Genomic DNA, 13,231 nt, shown 5'->3' on the forward strand with positions numbered 1-13,231 from the left:
GAATAAGTACCTGAATGTCTTCATTTATATAATTTTTCTTCAAGCATATATTTTATCAATCTAACAGTTAATTGCAATCAACCTTATGCTTCAGATAATTTTTTTTCCAGTTACTTACTCCACTTGTGACTTCAAGGTAAAGAATTCAGATTGATATCACACTTTGCTCTGTAATTTGGACAACATCGAAATAGATGTTCCCAGTTTCACCATATGTAGAAACTACTATTTCTGAATGTATTGTTTTCAAATAACATGATGTCATTTACTTCTAATCTTAATGTTTTATTTTTTTAAAAGAAAAAAGTAGTTTAACTTTTTTCTTCTCTGCATTTTTTTTTCTTTTTTAACAGATTTGAAGAACTTGTGAAGAAGTTCAAAGTAGAATATCATGCTGGTGGTTCTACTCAGAATTCCGTTAAAGTGGCCCAGGTTTGTTCTTCTTTAAAAAAGAGTTACTGGTAATTTTAAGTGTTGAGTTGGAATCAACTTGATGCTCTGTATTGTCTGTATTTGTCATGAGCATGACTTAGTGGGTGCTTGTCATTCTGTTGCTCAGACTATGCTTGTATTTTTTGACATGATTTATTTTACAGTTATGGTCTTTATTCCTTTCACACACTTTCCATTAAGGTTATAGTTACAACTACAGTGTACCCAGGAGTGTAAGGGAGGGTTTTAAGGAAGATTGAGCAAATCTTTTGTCAAAGGTGTATGGTGGAAGGGTTAAGTGGCAAGGATTAGGTCCCTAGCTGCAGTTAGGACTCTTCCAGCAAGGAGTAAAAAAGTCACAATGAGAATGGTTAAAAAAAGAAGTTGCTGAATCCCTGTCCTCTGAGATTTTAATAGTTTACCATTATGAGTCCTTGGGTAATCAGATCTAAATTTGAGGCTGGCTCTGCTTTGAGTGGTAGGTTGGACTAGAGATCTGCCAAAGTCCCTTCTGGCCTGCACACTTCTGTGATTGTAACCACATTTATCCTGTAGGAACTTGAAAATTTGTCCATAAAATATGAAAATGTAGAAAGTTTGTTGGATTTTTTTTTTTTTTTTGAGGATAATGTTTCTGGTATAGATCTGGTGGATAGCAGTAATGATGAATTCAGTTTCAGGTATTCTAGCTTTTCTGTAACTAAAGTATATGCCTTTTGTCGACATACTCTTAAGCATATACCTGAGTGTGTATTTTTAGATTGTGATGTACAAATCCTATAAATAAAAAATATGCAAACTGTATTTATAACCTTTTTATTAATGATCCTGGCTTATTAGCTTCCAGGTTTCCTATATAAGTAAAACTTACTGCCAGGTAGCATTAAAAGCACATTTGGAAAAAATAAAGTGACAATTTAACAAAGGTTACCTTGCCAATAAACAGGGGAACAAATAATTACAGTATTAATTGCTGCTTCTTTACTAAGGTTTTAATTTTCTGAAACCACAAATATCTTGAAAATATTTGTGATACAAACCTTTCACAACAGAGGGAAATCTGAGTTGCTTGTGTTTTATTGTATGTAGCATTGTAATTCTGATATGGTTATGTAATGAGTGGTTTTTCTGTTGTTTCTTTGGGGGGGTGTTTGTTTACCATGTGGTCAAGCCAAGTTTTTGCCTCTGATACTTAAAAGAAATGTCTCCTTCAGGAGAGCTCAAGTTACTCCATTAGGTCTGTGTCAGTATGACTGTTGCTTGACCTCTGGGGATGGTATAGAGGTGGTGTCTCATCCATGACAGCTGATTAGAGGTCAACCTTTTGAAAGGAGTTCTGCAACTTTTTTTGTGTTTCAGTGGCATGAAATTCTGCTCCTGTTCCTACATCTAGGTTGAGGTTTGGAAGCAAATGGATGCAGTACACTCAGAATTTCTAAAGTTTGAAATGTTCAAAGAGTTCTGTTTCTCCTTGAAGTGACCTCTTTAGTATCAGCTAATTTATTAGCAAACTATGTCTCATACTTAGCTGTCTTTTAATCTATCAGTTCAGGTGTTGTTCAATAATTGTAGTATGCAGTACACAGAACCTATCTAGAGTCAATTACAGATGAAAATTGAATCCATTAAATGGAGGGCTTTCTATGTCAATGCTCCTTTCTTATACTGATCAAGTTTTGTCAGTGAACTTTTCCTTTACCTTGGCTTTGAGTTCAGAGTCTCATTTAGCTCTAGTTGCCATCTGGAAATGTATTTATCTCCAGAAGGGTTGTCATCTCCTAGTTTTTTGTTTCAAATAAGATTGAAACTTCAAACAGTTGTGCATGAATAACATAACATCACTAAGAGGCTTTAAAAAGAGGGATGGGAGGGTGAGAGAGAGAAAAGTGTGTTCTGGAAATCTTGAAAGAAGCTGTTATTCTGTAAGCTTTCACAGACAAAAATGTGAGGATAGGAAAAAAAACTTTAACTGTAAACTAGAAATTAAACTAGAAACTCTGGAAGAATTTTTGCAGGGATATTCACTGGCATATTGGAGAGGAGTGTGTAAGTAATCTCATATCTGAATAACTTGTATATTTGTTGAAAGTAAGGGAGAAAGTAAAGACTGATTCAAGAAGCATGGCTGGGGTTTGAGAAGTAAGGGACCAATAAATAAGGTCAGAGCTCTGAGGTGGCCACTCTCTAAGAAAATGTGGATTATTTGTGAGAAGAAACGTGGGGAAGAAATCCTAAGAATACAGCTTTTATTATTTTCCTCAACTTGTGTTACTTGACGGGAAAAGCAGAAGTGTGCTAAAAGCTGAGAGATAAAAACTAAAAGAGTTTGTTTGAGCTGTTTAAAAGCTGATGGGAAATAATGGCATGTTAAAGAAAAGTGTCTTCGGAAGCCTGACTGTAATGGAATACAATTGTCTGAGTAGAATGGTTGGAAACGATCAAATGGCCTCTGAAGTCTGGCAATTTGGTTTTTAAAGGTTCATTTCTGAGTGGGAAGAGTGTATTATTCAGAAGTGTAATAGGAAAGTTGGAGAGCAATTAATGATTGGAATAAAAATAATTTTATAAGCGCTGCAAATAAGATCATTGAAATGTTTGTTTCAAATAGGCTGTTTCTTTAAGGGTCAGAAAAGCAGTACCGAGTTGAAACAAAAATATACAAAGTCAAAATGGGTTCAGAAACTTGCAATATGTGTGTTTAGAAAAGGAAAATGAAACTGTCAAATGCTTGTTTACATAGTGTATGGTGATCATCACTTGTTACACATCTATATAGTTTGGATATTTCTTTCATATCTACAAAGGTAGTGAAATGTACTCAAGAAAGACTCTGTCCCTGACAAGGAGAAACCAGCTTCTTACAAAAAAAGAAAAGAGGGAGAGAGTAGGGAAAAAAAGTCTTAGAAATACGGTATTTATCATCTGTGAGGAATTTGTGATAGTAATCACAGAAAGAGGCAATCGGAAGAAACACTGAATAATGAAGAAAACTGGGAAGAAAATAAATCTTAAATCATGGGGTTTGGAGCTAAAATTTAAAGCAGCATCAACTGTAATGGAAATGAAGATTTTGGAAGTTTACAAAGAATTAAGCAGAATTGCAGTCAAGCTGTGAAAAGTAGAATTAGTGGGGTTTTTTTCCTAGCATGTTAACAGAAAGGAAAGATCTAAAGTACAGCCTTGAAGGAAGAATTTGGCAGGTAAGTTACTAAAAGGGAATCTTGGTGTTTTTCAATATTGTCTTGCGCCAGAGCAGAAGTTAGTGTGGCGCACTGCAGGAGTGAATGATGGTTGGAGAGCTTTGTGAGAATCAAAATGATGAATGTTGACTGCTGAAAGTGAGCATTATGCAGACAGGGTATCTCAGCAGAGTCAGAAAAAAGAAAAAGCTCTGGACATATCAGGGACAATAAAAAAGTTGTTTTTTTGGTAGAAATACTTCTCATGTACAGTGGCAAAGACATTTTTGTAAAATAAAATGCAGCTGCAGAGTCAAAAGATAATTAGAGGAAAAACTCTTTAAAGGGAGAGGAAGGAACAAATAAAAAATCATGTTGCAAAAGAAATACAGAAGACTTGGATTAAAAATTGAAAGTGTGGAAGATAATAAAAGGGCGTAAACCTGGAAAGTCGCATTCTCACTTTTCAGAAGTGTATTATATAAGCATTTTTATAAGTACAATACTATGTTTTAAAAACACCTGAAAATGATGAAAGGGTGTAGCAAGAGCAATATAAAAGTAATGAGGAGCAGTATTCAAGCCAGTAAGATAGGATGTTTATGTTCAGAAGATAGGATGTTTATGTTCCAGTTCTCCTGGATATTAGAGTTGTTTGAACATATAATGATCTTGGAACGAGTAAGGAAGTCAAAGTGATTTTCACTTGGCCTGACTGATACTACGAATGGGGAGTTGGGTGAGGAGGGAGGTAGTGATTGGTATATTCCAGAAAACAGTAACAGCATAAAAATTAAGATAAAATAAATTAGCTTACAGTTTATTCACTCTTTAATGAGTTTAAATTAATGGCAAATTGTGTCTTGGATATACTAATTCATGTTAGGAGAGGACTAGTGACGAAAAAAGTGAAGAAAGCATAAACAGAAAAGTGTGAGGGAGAAGACATTTATTTGAGAAGGTAGGAGATAAGTAATCAGGAAAGAGAAAAACTGTAAAAACCCCAGTGTTGCTCTGATTCTGCATCCCTCATTGTCCTATTGTTATTTCTTCCTTACCAATCTGCTTTTCCTTCTCCACTCTGATCTTTCTTGGGTATAAATTTGTTCACCTGGAAAAGAAAAGATGGATAACCAGAACAGATTTAGTACATCCAAGGCCTAAAGGAAAAAGTCCTATTGAAATAAATTTCTTTTTGTTTATGACTTCAGTACTGAATGGAAGAATAGAGCCAGACCATAAAGAATGGTGGGAGTGGAAGAAGAATAATGGTTAAGGGCTTTCTGGAGGGCAGCACAATATAAAAAACCAATTGGAATCCGGATTATTAGAAACGTCAAGTTTATCAGATATTAAAATGCAGGTAATAATACACTTCTAGAGGTGCTATGTTACCATTAGGCAGAGTTGTTGGTATTTTCTTTTTCTCTTAACCCACCAGTAGGGAATGTTAATAACTTCTCTTGATCAAGCTTTAATTAATCAGTCATAATTCACTGAAAACTCCTTGATAGTATTTTGGAAAATGAGGACTAGAGATGATGAACTGAATTGCAGTCACTTAGTTTCTGGAATAGAAATGAAAGCTTAACTTTCCTGTTTTCTTTAGTGATCTTGGCATTAGAGTTATACCTTTATACAAACTTTCAGTTTTGCTTTGTGTTTCAAGTCAAAGTTATGGTGCATGCTTAAAAACAAGGAGGAGAGTGGGGGTATCAAATTGAAACTGCAGTGTGCTGCTCTGACCTTTACTTGTCTCATTAAATTTTGGCTTTATACCTAATATGATATGTGACATCTTGCTTTAATCTGAGCTTTTGCAATCCCTCCAAATGATTGGATCCATTATATTAAATCTATAAAATATGCATACATGTAACTTCATGCAGTTCATAAATAATGTATTGTTTTAGAGTTCTGCCAACAAACTAAATTCAGATTTGTGAAGACAGTATTTTACTAGTACTCAGCTTCCTCTGTAATTTTAATTAAGACTCTGCCTGTCTAACAACAGACATGGATCTGGAAGGAAAAAAAAAATCTGAATATTTTAATAGGGCTCATGACTTTAAAGTATCTAAAACAAATAGCTTGCATGTGCAGACAGGGTAAGTATTGCTGACCAGGCCATATTTGTGTGATTTTTATCAGTGTTTATTTTGACTTTAGAGTGCTGAGGTTAGAACTGCAAGAAGTAGTCTTTGAAGTTTTTATCTTTGCAACTCAAGTGCTGAATTTCAAGTCTATTTCATGAATTTTATAACTTGGATTTTAAACAAAACAACCTTGGCAACAAACAGCACATTTTTCTTCTTGTTTTTTTGGAAGTGCATATAAAGAATGACACATTCTTTATCCTTAGAATGGATGCTCTTGTTTTATGCTTTATTTCTTAATAGCATTCTAACAATTCTGATACCATTGTGGATCTAAGTTAGCAGTTAGAGTGCTATATTCTATTGTTTATTCATCCTCAGAAGAATTCTGAAATTCTCATTATACAAGTTTTATTGCTAGTGATGGCATGTGAACTTGGAAGAACATAGCTTGACACGTTTCAAGTTGAATTTGTAGAACTGGCAGATGGGGGGAAAACAGAAGTTACAATTCTCAGGAAGCTTTCATACAGATACTCTTGGGACTTCACAGTAATGTTTTTATAACACACACCTCAGGAAATTGTAATGACTCCCTGTTTTTTTTTCTGCACTACCTCTCACTATCTAATGTTAAGCTTTTGGGGTTCTGTGGTTTTGCAACTTGCTTGCAAATTCTATATATTGTTGTTAGCTATTTCAAAGCAGCTTGGCTTTAAACTAGAGTATTTATCTATTTACTCTTAATAATGTATTGATGGGAATGACTTTTAAATGAGGGGTAACACTAAGAATAATAGGATACAAAATATCTTAAGCACTTGAATTCTACTGTCTTCTGTACATCAGGGAGGTATGACACTTTTCTGGTGTCTGCCTGTATTTCAAGGGCATGTAACTTCATCCCAATTTTTATTCCTCAGTGATGATTAACTTGATCTGTTAATTTAAAGTGATTGTGCTTTTTAGAATTCTAGTAAGCTGACAAGTTTGAGAATTTAATTTTGCAAAATGAACAGATTCATTTGTTTATAAGATTCATGCTTGTTTATAAAAAATTATATGTGCTGAAGGCTTAGATGTGTTTCAGATTTTTACTATTTGTTATGTGAGTAATTAGCCAAACCTTGGATTTATATTCAACATATGTGCCTACTGGGTCATGTCATGCTTAATCCAAAAACAGTCTGCAAAATTAAAAATGTAGCTATGAAAAATACTTGCAGGCAGAACTGCATTTATTAAAGAATAGAAGCTGTAATCTTGTAAACATAGAACTAGTTCCATTGCAGCTGGTTTCATGCTTTTAAAATTAAGTTTGCGTATATTTGTAGAGTAGCACCTTTGGCTAAACTTTACTTTTTGCGTGTAATCTACAAGGTCCATCACACATTAGCTTTTCAGTTTACAGTCATGTAGTGATTTCCTCCTCACTTTCCTATCATTCTATATAAATGGGCATCTAAATAATGAATTTATTCTTTATTTTGCAAATATTTTTGTATTACTTCTACACAACTGCTTAGACTGAAGCATAGCAGGACGAAAGTTTTGGCTCGGGAGCATGCCTCAAAATGTATTGAACAGGAATAACTGGGAGAGTGGTAATAGAAGAGTTATCAGTGAGGTTACCCCGAGCATACTCTGTTTTTTGATGTTGATGCAACTTTGTGAGACCCATCATTGTCTTATGGAATCCATCATGTCATGTACTAGAAATGTTCTCTGTTCTGCTTATTGTTTGCTTAAATTCACTTATGCTATAAATACCTTTCTCAAAAAACTGTTTCTGGAATAGTGCTACCAGAAAGTGCAAGCAAGTCCCCTAAACAACATTTTCTTCCTAGTTAGAGAAGCAGAGAACATTTAGCTCTATATATGTCTGTTGACCTAAAGATATCAGAATTTTTTATTATTTTTTTTTCCAAGAGAGATAGGCTTTGTGTTTTCTGAACCATTTGGGTCAGAATGTTAAATTCCTCAGAGTTGTTTTTGGCCTTATGCTTGATATTCCTTGAACAGCTTCATTACATCCCCCTACTCAGATGGGCTTGGTGGCCCCAGCAAACATGTGTTTCCAATATTTTCAATAGTTCAATCAGCTTTCAAGAAAAAGTATGAAAAAGCTCTCCAAACTATTTTCTGTTTCGTATGGTTTAATAAATATAGGAATATGGCCTCACCTTCTCTGCCAGAAAATAGTCCTGATGCATGTGTTTCCTTCTATGCCAGCTCCCATGTGCTGCTGCCATGCCACACTGGTGTGGTCTTCTATCAATTACAGTGCTGGCAGGCTGTGCTACAAGTGTGCATATCTGCATCTCGAATCTATTTTATGTAAATGAAGTTAAAACAGAGAAAGAGTTAGGACTTACAGTTAAATCTTGCTTATTTATACCTTTCTAAGGTTTATATGCTACTAGCCAGTATACTGAATCTCTTGAACATCTACTACCAGATATGTGTATGTGTGGCCAGTCCTCATATGTACCAGATATGTGTATGTGTATGTGTCCTCATATCATACCAGATATGTATATGTGTATGTGTGGCCAGTCCTCATGAGTGAGACATCTACTTGGCAAATGGATAACAAAACATGTCTTAGTGCTGACAAAAATAGTTGAGGTTTGTCTCTCTGGAAATGCAACAATAGCTCTTCCCACTATTGCAAAGATGATGATAGTGTCACAGTGGATATTGTCACATGCCAGTGACATCAATTTCCTAAGTTATGTATTCTCTCAAGCACACTTTTATCATTCATGTGTTTTTCCAAATTAGCCTGTCTCAAACACCACAATGATGTGTCCACACTTCTGACAGAACAGACAGCCGTTCCTCTTCAGAATTGTGACATGCAGCTTGGGAAGCTGATATAATGCCCAAGATGATTGGTACAGATGTCAGAGAAATTCTGTAATGAGAGCTGCCTAGGTTTTTTGTTTTAAAACATTGAAGAAGATAGGTAGACCTTTTACTCAGCTGTACCTAAGATCAGTTTCAAAGCCTTATTCAGAGCTACCTGGAACAGTTCATAAAAGCAACAAAACCACTTTATCATTATGGCAAGCTCTGCAAAATTCTAAGCGAATTCCCCCCGGGTTACAAAGCTGGATACTTCTCAAGCTTTTTTTGTCCTTGTGAAGGAAACCCATACATTGTTTCTATGGTTATAGGTCAGGTGTTGAAATTAAATGATGCAGCAGTGTGCTGGAAGATGTAACTTTTCAAGGCTTTTTTCTGCACACTGGTTGCGTACCAGGAGTAGCAGTGTACAACTGTCTATATTCATAGGCCTTTGAATATAGTTTCAACAAGTACTGGGATGGTCAGAAAATGAAAATCCAAAGAGCCTGTGGCATTTGTATTATTATTATTATTTTTCACATTCTGCAATACCAGGTCCCTAAATTTGTCCTCTTGAAAATGAGGCAGTTTCAGTTACACCATTGTCAGTCTACAACAGACTTTGTTATGAGACAGATGGTAACTGTTAAGCATTGCAAGACAAATGTCCTTATGCGCATCACTTTGGCATGGAATTGAGTGGCTGGCTGCTGTCACATGGACTTGCCTGTTTGATGCACCAGAACCATATCCTCTTTTTTCTCCAGGTCTTGTCCCTGGCCAGAAACTTCAATAGGATTGTGTGAAGAATGTCTTTGAAATATCTCACATCTGAGATGGAAAGCAGTAAGAGTTGTGCAATCACATTCCCCCTACATCCATTCAGAAAGAATCTTGAAATTCTCTCCTTCTCAGTGTGTTTGAGTGAGCTCCAGGGTACATGTGCAGCCTCTGCTCGTCCGTCCAAAATTGTAATTTATTTAAATCATTAGAAACTGTTTCCATATTCCATAGTAATCAAACATCAGTCACCCACATGGAATCAGAAGGCACTATATAAATGGTAGCAGTTGGCTCTTCCTGGGAGTGCAGTTCAGCTGCCTGCAGCTTGACTCAGCTTCTATGCCTGTTTAGCTATGTTAGCACCATGTTTTGGAACTATAAAAAGTTGTCAGTTTTTTCAAAAGCAATGAAGGAATTTGGGCTCTTTCCCTAAGATAATGTCCAGCTGAGTGAGTGGACTCAAACTTTGTTGTTTTTTGGTTTTGCTTTCTCCTGAGCCAGTGTCATATCAGCTTGTAAACCATGCTATAGATGAGAGAGTTTAATTAGCACATTCCCTAATCTATGCTTATCCTGAAAATCTGTCTGGTTTTAGGTAAAAAAAAATAAAAATCTGTTCAGGCTGGGATCTATCTGAAAGAAATAAACATCTGGTAGTATAACTGAGCCACATTTAGGGGACCTGCTTCCAAGGGTGCCGTGTTGTGAAACCTCTAACCCTTCTGTATGCAGAGAGACAACAGGACTTTCTCAAAAGCTTTCACTCCACAAGGCTGTCCATGCAGTGGAGGGCTGATGGCACTCTAATAGTTGACTGACATTTACTTGACTTGTTCCCATTAGTTGACACTGGAAGGAGAGTGACGGCTTGATTTGGCAATCTCAGAAGAGAGGGTAAATCCCTGTGCTTCACTGATAATAATTTGGCATGCCACTCAAGTCCTGGGAGCTTGGGAGCTGTTTTATCCTTAGCAGCTCAGTAAGTTACATAACTACATCTTTAGCAATTAATTAATGTTAAGTGATGTGATACAGTGGGGAGTTAATTGCCCTGGAAATCTGAAATGCCAAGTAACGGGGGTTTCTTGCACATCTTCAGAATACTTCCTGTTGAAGAGTACAGTTTGTTCTTTTTTTCTCCTGAAAAAGGACATTGAAAATCTTGCTGAAAGCTAAGAACTCTGTGCAGGTTTTATAATACACTATTCTTGAGACCTAGTGCTTTCTTCAGAAAGTTTAAATATATTCATATAACTTCCTTGCACATTTATATAATGTATTCACAGGTTTGTTGCCTAAAACCATTCTGTTTTCTATTTCAATAACTTGTGCTCAATCCAACTGCATGTATGTCTGATTTTGTGCTTTCGAGTTCTGCTTTGCTGATTTTGACTTCAACTTTGCTGTTGTGTTGCCATATAGTGAATTATTACACCTTTCCATTATGTATATGATGGAGATAATTGTGATTTATCAGAACAGAAATTTAATGTAGGAATTTACCTACTCTTGTTGAGAATGCAAAGAGATAAAGACTGGTCCTTTTGTTTGGGTCATCAGGAAGTAAGTAGTGCTTTTTTTAAATTGTTTTTTAGGACTCTGAACATGATTTTAAAGAAACACATGGGATTGATTGCCTTAGCAGTTATATCAACAGACTGTGCTTCACTGGCCTTTACAGAGACTAGCGTCATGTACTATTCTGTTCAATATTTACTCCATATTGCTGGGGTTCTGTTCAAAACAGTGACAAGACCTTAAAAGAAGAATATCTCTTGTATAGTCTGAATTTTTGGAAGCACAAACACATGCAGCAGATCCACTTAGTTTCTTGTTATGTTGTACCTAGTAAAGCACTGAAAGCTGATTGATGGTTTTGTATTCACTTCAAATGCTGTGCTTATGTTCTAGCTCTGAGATGTTTTTCGCTTATGAGTGAAGGAAAAGTCCTGTATGCAAACCAGCTAGATTCTGCATGCTTTACCAAGCCATTCACAGTACCTATCTTAGATTTCTCCCATCCTCACAGATGCTACAGTATAGGGACTAACTGAATAATGATTCAAGTATTTTTGCATTACTTTTTCCCAAATCACTGTAGATTTCCCTTAGGAAACAAAGTGAGTCAAGAAAACTTGTTTGCTTCTACACACAGTTTTATATTTTCCATTTTTCTAATGAGAAGACCCCTCTGATTTACTAAAACATTTTTAGGAGTAGATGTGAATATTTTAGAATTCAAAAATATTTACTAGTAAAAGATATACTTTATATTACATACTAGTCTGTGTAAACAGTTAAATTTAGATATCCCTGTAAGGTGAAATGACTGCACTCAATTATGCTGAATTTCTTTGTGATGTTACAGTATGTCAGACAAATGAATTCAAGAAAATTATTTACTCTTGTTCTGTCAACGGTAGCATTAATGCATTGAGATGTATTTGTAAACCCTAAGAACACAAATCTTTCACTGTCATTATAGCTGTACAAATATGCTGTAGCATAAATTAAGCTGGTTAGTTTGCCTTTTAAAAATAGAACCTGAAACCACAATGATCTTGTATTTCAGTAATTAAAATAAAGGATTTTCTTTATAAGACAACTTTCCAGAGCTTGCTTGGACTTTAAGATGAGCTGAGATTTTCTGCCTTTTCATGCATCTTGTGTGGAAGAAATTCTGCATGGCTGTAGTGCTAGATTAATCCCATAGTCTACAGTAGATGGTTATTAAACAAAGAAGGAAACTTGATGAAATAAATGGAGTATTGTTATTACTCATTGTTAAAGTTTTGAAAGAACTTTGTGTACAAGTCAAGACTACAGTGGGTGTGATTGATCAAAAAAAGCTAATTTTTGTGTGGCCTCAGCAGTTTCTCACCTATGATCTCAAGATGTGTCAGCTTATTCTGTAATAGCTGCTGAATTGCTGCAATCTGCAGACCAAAATACAGGGAGAAAATAGGTGTTGGCTTAATTTGCTGGGCTGTCAGCTGCAGTAGCTCAGTAAATATGTCATGAACAACTGAATTGTTCCTGCAGTGGGGGTAAGGGCTCCTGGGAAAGGGATCACTAGTCTGATGGTTAAACAACAGTAAGGTCTCATGGAAATCTGGTCCTGCTCATGAGCCTGAACCCTGCACTTAGATGAATGTCCAGGAAATCAGCTCTTCCTCTGGAGAATGCACATTACAGAAATCTGTTTTGATCACTTGTTGGTGTCTAAGTATGTCTATAAGGGTCCGTGCCCCATTGAGAGAGGGATTTTGATCTCAGATTATTGCATTTTCAATTTATAAATATAGCTGATGATAATTGCAAGGCAGTCCAAAATGCAGCATAATTCTAATTACACTAACTGAAGAATCTGGATCGCCAAACTGATTTTACTAATGGTTGTCATGTGTGAAATGCAGATATCTTGATAACATAGTGGTGTGTATTACCTTTTAAAATGGCACTGAAAAGTTGCTAAATACTGCCAGTTATAAATATCCTCCTCCTTTTTTTATAAATGAGATTAAATGGTACCTGATCAACCAAATCTGGAAGTTTAGGGGATTACCTTATTAAGTCACTAAGAAGTCTTTTCAAATGCTGTTTAAAAAAGTGATTGAATTGAAATGTCTGAAATGCAAAGAAGTTAGCACTGCAGGAATACGGTTAGATTGCAATTATGCCGTAACACTTCACTGAGTTATTACATCATTGGGGTTTTTTTAAATAGACATGTGCTTTACAATCCATTAGTTCCTACACCCCCCGCTCCTCACCCCCACCCCAGTTGCTTTAGAATTTTATTGCATTTTCTCTTGTTCAGTGTTGATTACATATAGGGAACAGGTCTCTGATGTTTTGGAGTCATGCAACTGAAAGCCTGCATCTCAAAAT

The 13,231-nt window shown here is 35.7% G+C and overlaps 1 protein-coding gene across 2 annotated transcripts in view; it reads left to right on the forward strand.

The window, feature by feature from the left end:
- ADK (adenosine kinase) overlaps positions 1–13,231 on the forward strand; it is a 299,743-nt gene that overhangs the window by 84,390 nt on the left and 202,122 nt on the right. For both annotated transcript variants that reach the window (XM_034065123.1, XM_034065124.1), the window contains exon 4: positions 354–432. In XM_034065123.1, coding sequence (XP_033921014.1) covers positions 354–432 — 79 coding nt within the window. The remainder of the gene's footprint in view (positions 1–353; positions 433–13,231) is intronic.

This window comes from Melopsittacus undulatus, chromosome 8 (genome assembly GCF_012275295.1).
Source record: "Melopsittacus undulatus isolate bMelUnd1 chromosome 8, bMelUnd1.mat.Z, whole genome shotgun sequence".
In the NCBI taxonomy this organism is placed as follows: Eukaryota; Metazoa; Chordata; class Aves; order Psittaciformes; family Psittaculidae; genus Melopsittacus; species Melopsittacus undulatus.